Consider the following 7,252-nt stretch of genomic DNA (forward strand, 5'->3'; position numbering starts at 1 on the left):
TCCCTTTGTGAGTAACCTGTCCTTTCTCTCTGGCTGCCCTTAACATTTTTTCCTTCATTTCAACTTTGGTGAATCTGACAATTATGTGTCTTGGAGTTGTTCTTCTTGAGGAGTATCTTTGTTGCATTCTCTGTATTTCCTGTATTTGAATGTTGGCCTGACTTGCTAGGTTGGGGAAGTTCTCCTGGATAGTATCCTGCAGAGTGTTTTCCAACTTTGTTCTATTCTCCTTGTCACTTTCAGGGACACCAATCAGACGTAGATTTGGTCTTTTCACATAGTCCCATATTTCTTAGAGGCTTTGTTCATTTCTTTTTACTCCTTTTTCTCTAAACTTCTCTTCTTACTTCCTTTCATTCATTTGATCTTCAATCACTGATACCCTTTCTTCCAGTTTATCGAATTGGTTACTGAAGACCCTTTCTTCCAGTTGATCGAATCGGTTACTGAAGCTTGTGAATTTGTCATGTAGTTCTCATGCCATGGTTTTCAGCTCTATCAGGTCATCTAAGGACTTCTCTACATTGGTTATTCTAGTTAACCATTCATCTAATCTTTTTTCAAGGTTTTTAGCTTCTTTGCAATGGGTTCAAATTTCCTCCTTTAGCTTGGAGAATTTTGATTGTCTGAAGCCTTCTTCTCTCAACTTGTCAAAGTCATTCTCCATCCAGCTTTTCTCTGTTGCTGGCAAGGAGCTGCATTCCTTTTGAGGGGGAGAGGTGCTCTGATTTTTTGAATTTTCAGTTCTTCTGCTCTGTTTTTCCCCCATCTTTGTGGTTTTATCTACCTTTGGTCTTTGATGATGGTGACGTACAGATGGGATTTTGGTGTGAATGTCCTTTCTGTTTGTTAGTTTTTCTTCTAACAGTCAGGACCCTCAGCTGCAGATCTGTTGGAGTTTGCTGGAGGTCCACTCCAGGTCCTGTTTGCCTGGGTATCAGCAGCAGAAGCTGCAGAAGAGTGAATATTGCTTAACAGCAAATGTTGCTGCCTGATCGTTCCTCTGGAAGCTTCGTCTCAGAGGGGTACCTGGCCGTGTGAGGTGTCAATCTGCCCCTACTGGGGGGTACCTCCCAGTTATGCTACTCGGGGGTCAGGGAGCCACTTGAGGAGGCAGTCTTTCCGTTCTCAGATCTCAAACTCTGTGCTGGGAGAACCACTGCTCTTTCCAAAGCTGTGAGACAGGGACATTTAAATCTGCAGAGGTTTCTACTGCCTTTTGTTTGGCTATGCCCTGACCCCAGAGGTGGAGTCTACAGAGGCATGCAGGCCTCCTTGAGCTGCAGTGGGCTTCACCCAGTTCGAGCTTCCTGGCTGCTTTGTTTACCTACTCAAGCCTCAGCAATGGTGGGTGCCCCTCCCCCAGTCTCACTGCCACCTTGCCATCAGACTGCTGTGCTAGCAACGAGGGAGACTCCAGTGTGGGACCCTCCAAGCCAGGCGCAGGATATAATCTCCTGGTGTGCCGTTTGCTAAGACCCTTGGAAAAGCACAGTATTAGGGTGGGAGTGACCCGATTTTCCAGGTGCTGTGTGTCACGGTTTCCCTTGACTAGGAAAGCCCTTGCGCTTCCCTGGTAAGGCAATGCCTCACCCTGCTTCAGCTCTCTCTCAGTGGGCTGCACCCACTGTCCTGCACCCACTGTGCAACACGCCCCAGTGAGATGAACCCAGTACCTCAGTTGGAAGTGCAGAAATCACCCGTCTTCTGTGTCGCTCACACTGGGAGCTGTAGCCTGGAGCTGTTCCTATTCGGCCATCTTGGAACCTGACCCAACAAAGTTTAAACAGCAGAATAAAATAATTTTCAAGTTATCTCTCTCCTAGTAAAGTTTTCCTTCCCTTCCATTGTAATAGAGTTATTTAACCATTTATCAAATTTTTGTTTTGGATTTTTTTTTTTCAAGTAGCTTCTACCCATGTAAGGAAGTTATTAAACCAAAGAGTAGGATATAAAGCAATAACAAGGAAGAGATGTATAACCTGCAAAGAGGAAGGAGAGTTTACATCTGTCTGGAGCAGCCAGAGAAAACTCTAAGGAGATGCATTTGAGCTGCCTTTTTGGGAGATGTATTCACCAAGGGAACAGACGTTCCACGTAGAGGGAACAGCTTGTACAAGAAAATGGGGATGGGCACAACAGGTAACACGGAGAAGTACAGTTGTCCCTCAGTATCCATGAGTGATTTGTTCCAGGACTCCCATGGATACCAAAACTAGAGGATGCTCAAGTTCCTGATATAAAATGGCTTGTATTTGCACATATGCACATTCTCCTGTATAGTTTGTCTCCAGATTATTTAACAATACCTAATACAATGTAAATGCTATGTAAATAGTTGTTATACTGTATTGTTTAGGGAATAATAACCTTAAAAAGTCTACACTTCAGTACAGACTGACTTTTTCCCCAAAATTTTTCAATTGGGTCGGTTGAATCCACAAAACCCACTGAATGGAAGGGCCAAGTAGGGTGCAGTGAGGCCTTGGAGGAAGGATATCAAAATAAGTGGCTAGAGAGGAAGGAGGAGCTTGAGGTGGAAGCCGGAATGTGTGGGAATTGGTGCTGTACTTGCTCACCAAGCACCCTGGTTAGAGCTGAAATAACTCTTTTATGCCACAGACTCCTAAGAGACATAGCTGGGACCAGAACTTGTGCCTGCCGACTTCTGGGTAATCCATCCCTGGTTGTGAAGGGATGGCTGTGCTACCATGATAGCTTTGAAAAACACGGAGAGTTTATTTTCGGGGCTGCTTGTAGTCCAGTCCTACTTGGGTTTCCCATTTCCTATCAGCCCCAAGCCACCCACGGATGCTCCCCACCTCCCAGACATCGCCTTCCACTAGGTCCCCAGATCACTTTTAAAACGCAACCAGGGGCCTGGCGCAGTGGCTCACGCCTGTAATCCCAGCATTTTGGAAGTCCGAGGAGGGAGGATCACGAAATCAGGAGTTCGAGATCAGCCAGGCAAAGACAGTGAAACCCCATCTCTACTAAAAATACAAAAAAAAAAAAAAAAATTGGCCTGGCGTGGTGGTGTGCGCCTGTAATCCCAGCTACCCGAGAGGCTGAGGCAGGAGAATCGCGTGAACCCGGGAGGCGTTAAGTTGCAGTGAATCGAGATCGCGCCATTACACTGCAGTCCCGGCAACAGTGCGAGACTCTGTCTCAACAAAACGAGACCAGGAGTTCCAGAAGCCTACGAGCACGAACTCCCAAGACCACAAGTCCCAGCATGCAAGGCTCCCTGTTGGAAAAGGGCTTCCCATAGCCACCAAGTGGACCATCATGCAACGCTCTCTGACGGGGCGGGGCTCTCTACAGGGGCGACACACTTGTGGCGTCGCCTCGGCAACTCCAATTCCGTGACAGAATGTGCTTCCGCTTCCGCCTTTGAGCCCTATGAGCGAGACTTACGCTACTTAGTCGTCGTGACGCCATTCTTCTGCGACGGCGCGGGCCTGGAGCTTCCGCACGGTGGCCTCACTCCCGCGTGAAACGCCAGAGCGGCGATTTGCTGTCTGCGTCCTCTGTCCTGGGAACTAAGGGGAAAGCGGCGAGATGACGGACCGCTACACCATCCACAGCCAGCTGGAGCACCTGCAGTCCAAGTACATCGGCACGGGCCACGCCGACACCACCAAGTGGGAGTGGCTGGTGAACCAACACCGCGACTCGTACTGCTCCTACATGGGCCACTTCGACCTTCTCAACTACTTCGCCATTGCAGAGAATGAGAGCAAAGCGCGAGTCCGCTTCAATTTGATGGAGAAGATGCTTCAGCCTTGTGGACCGCCAGCCGACAAGCCCGAGGAGAACTGAGACTCTGCCTTACCACCACTGTGCGGGGCACCTCTCCCAGTGTTCCTCAGGTTGGCCAATCCCTTCGACTATTTCTGCCTTCAAAGGACCGGCTCTCCATGGCTCCTGCGTCTGGTACTTCCGCGTACAGAAGTGCTTGCCCGGGGAATCCCGCCTGACCTGCCTTCATGTGAACCCTTTGGAATAGCACTGGGAGACCAGCAGAACCCCTGAGAACTGTGCTGGTGAAGAGGGCCTAGAGCCGGCAAGCGTTTAAGAAGAGGGCGTGGCGCTGGAATGAGATGGGATTTGGCGTCTCATTTTTGGCTAATTGATTGTCATTGGCTTTTTCCATAAAGTTTAGAAATCATTCAGTCTCTTCGTGTGAACTTCCTGTGTTAGGGTGGAGGGCTCCTGAAAGAGCCGAGCGGGAAATGGGTCGGGGGAGGGAGTGCATGCCAGTGTCCATGATCAGGTACTTAAATCCGCCCTGTCTACCATTATAATTAATTCCCCGACTGCCACTTCTCCCAAGAGCGTTATTTTCAGGCCCACAATGCTTTCAGTATTGAAGTTTGTGGTTATTGTATCCCATTTTCTTTTTTCTCCCGTTTTAAAAGTCTTTGCAGTCTTTGCTGTCATTGTCCTCCTTAGCCTCTTTAAAATGCATCCTTTCTTTTTCTTGGGAATTTGTGGCCATGTCTCCAGAAATGACAAGCTGGCAAGTGAGTTCATCCTTTCTATATTCAACAAATATTTGTTGAGCTCTTTGTGACAGGCATTTTCCCATGTTCTTGGGGCTTACATTATGCTGGTGGTGGAGAAAGGAGGTCAAACACTGTAGACGTAATAAGTAAATGTTAGAAGATGCTGCGGGGAGGGGAGAACAATGTACGTGGTGTGGGTGGGAGTAGTTGGTAGGGCCATAATCTTAAATATGATACACAAGTTACTGAGATGGTGACATTTGAGCAAAGACTTTAGGGAAATGAGGGAAATAGCCATGCGGAAAACTGGAGAAATTACTTTCCATGAAGAGGGAACTGCCAGTGCAATGGTACTAACACTGGGAGTATGTATGGTTTATTGGAGGACCTGCAAAGAGGCAAGCATGGCTGGAGGGGGTGAGCCAGGGGAAAAGTAGAGGGACAGGTAATGGAGGGGGAAACGAGTAGAGCCTTGTAGGACAATATATGAACCTCTGAGGAGCCATTGGAAGGTTGTGGGTTTTTTAATTTTAGTTTTTAAAAATAGGAGATGGGTCTTGCTATGTTGGCTAGGTTGGTCTTGAACTCTTAGCCTCAAGCAGTCCTCCCACCTCAGCTTCCCAAAGTGCTAGGATTACAGGTGTGAGCCACCACTCCAGACCATTGGAAGGTTTTTACCCAGAGAAGACACATGACCTGGCATAGCTTAGATCAGTGGTGGCTTTGGAACTCCAGGCTGAAGTGCGGTGGCACGATCATGGCTCACTGCAGCCTCAACTTCCAGGACTCAAGCAGTCCTCCCACCTCAGCCGCCCAAGTAGTTGGGACTACAGGCACGGGCCACCATGCCCGGCTAATTTTTGCATGTCTTAGTTTTTTTGTAGAGATGGAGGGCTCATGTTTCCTGGGCTGGTCTTGAACTCCTGGCTCAAGCAATCCACCCACCTCAGCCTCCCAAAGTGCTGGGATTACAGGTGTGAGTCTCTACTCCTACCTTCCATTACACTAGAAAATTGTTGAAGACACCAAAGAGCCTCTGTTTGCGTGGATTATGGCTGTTGATATTCACCATAGAAATGAAAGCAAAAGTTTTAATTCATTGAAAAATAAGGACAATTCTCAGGTCAATGGTAAAAATAATGATAAAACCATTTCATGTTAACAAAAAAGTTCTTGTTTTATGAAAAATGACAATTTACCAAGACACAATTTAGTGAGAAGAATGGCTTTTAAGAAAAACTGGTTTTTCAGAGGTCTTCTGTGCTTGGCTTAATAGAAGACAGCTTGATTCCCATATCTGTTTTTGTGTTCAAACTGTTGGGATATGAAATTTTTGTTGAAGTATGAAAAAATCCACTTCTTATAAATACTTAGTATGGGAGGAATATTTAACTTTTTCAAATACTTGTATATATACTTCTTTGATATTCTACTAAAACCCAACAAGTGGTAGTTTCTTAAAGGTTAGTTACAACATGGAATCTGAAACTGGTTTAATGAACTTTTCATTCTGTTCCATTAAAATTCATTCATCTGTCTTGAGCTTTGAATGGATCTTTTACCCATACCTGATTTGGAACATCATGCATCAGTCATCTGAAAAGTAATGGGTCACTGAGTTACACAGGCCTTCCAAATGTTGATACATTCATTATATATATCAAAAATCACATTGATTAATGTGTCTCAGGAAGGTCTTATAGTATTGGGAAACTGAAAAACCTACTGTGAAGGTATAAGTTTTCCACAAGTTTAAGTTTTTACTTGATAGCTTGAACTTGACCAAGCTATCAAGCATGAAATTGATAGCAAATATTATTGTTTTCCTTTAAGAGAAAGGCGCACTTGGTTCTTTTTCAAGAAAATGTCAGCCAAATACATACCCAAGTCTGAGCAACAAGATACAGTTTGTCATTTTTTCATGTAAAAACATGCCTTGAAAAAAAAAAAAAGCCAATTCAGTTTGCAACTCAAATAATAAAAAGTGTTTTTCCTTGAGAAAACCATTGTCCTCTGGCAGGCAGCAGAAATGTGTTATGCATATTACCAGTTTCATCACACAGAATATTAAAAGACATCTTAAGGGTTAAGATTTCCTAAAGTTAGTAATTTTTACTGCTTCATCAAGCACATTGTTAAGTGAAACTGAATTGTATTTTGTTTTTGTTTGTTTTTACTGAGGGTGCATGGCAATGAAGTATACAATGACCAGGAATACATTTTTGTACCACTCCATTGATTTATGCTAAGTGCTAGTAGTTTTATCACTATTGCTTTTGCACCATCTGTGCAAATGCTAACGGTAAGAAAGGCAAGTAAAATGTTACTTTTATGAAAATAGTTTTGGCTTCACAGTTTCCCTGAGATTTCTTTCTTGCCATTTTTACTGGAAATAATGACCGATAGGAGATTAAACTATGGTTGTTTACACCTGGGTATTTGGCAGATATTTTATCAAAAATGGATGAAATGGGCCATCACTTCAAGAAAAACAGTTGAACTGTGGTTTCAGATGATCCCTCTGGCTGCTGTGTTGAGAGTAGACCGGGGTAATGTGAAAGAGGATAGATTGTAATAATTGGCAATTAAATAAAAATGTCAACACTAAATTTTTTTTTCCTCTTTAAAGAATAGCAGAGTCAAACTAAATCACCATCCTTATAAAACTTAATAAAGGTATAAAAAGTGTCATTAGAGTGAGCTCTTGTCCCCAGTTCAAGGCTGTAGCAGTAGACCAAGAGAGA

General features: G+C 44.6%; 1 protein-coding gene across 1 annotated transcript; it reads left to right on the plus strand.

The window, feature by feature from the left end:
• The first annotated feature begins 3,431 nt into the window (after positions 1–3,431).
• On the plus strand, positions 3,432–4,178 carry SF3B5 (splicing factor 3b, subunit 5, 10kDa). Its single transcript, XM_011997132.1, has one exon. It carries the CDS (start codon positions 3,562–3,564, stop codon positions 3,820–3,822), a length of 261 nt encoding a protein of 86 aa, XP_011852522.1. The 5' UTR covers positions 3,432–3,561; the 3' UTR covers positions 3,823–4,178.
• Positions 4,179–7,252: the final 3,074 nt, after the last annotated feature.

This window comes from Mandrillus leucophaeus, unplaced genomic scaffold (genome assembly GCF_000951045.1).
Source record: "Mandrillus leucophaeus isolate KB7577 unplaced genomic scaffold, Mleu.le_1.0 Scaffold531, whole genome shotgun sequence".
Lineage (NCBI taxonomy): Eukaryota > Metazoa > Chordata > Mammalia > Primates > Cercopithecidae > Mandrillus > Mandrillus leucophaeus.

What these genes read in the sequence shown, in the direction of transcription:
- SF3B5 (XM_011997132.1), top strand. Translation starts at nt 3,562, where the DNA reads ATGACGGACCGCTACACCATCCACAGCCAGCTGGAGCACCTGCAGTCC.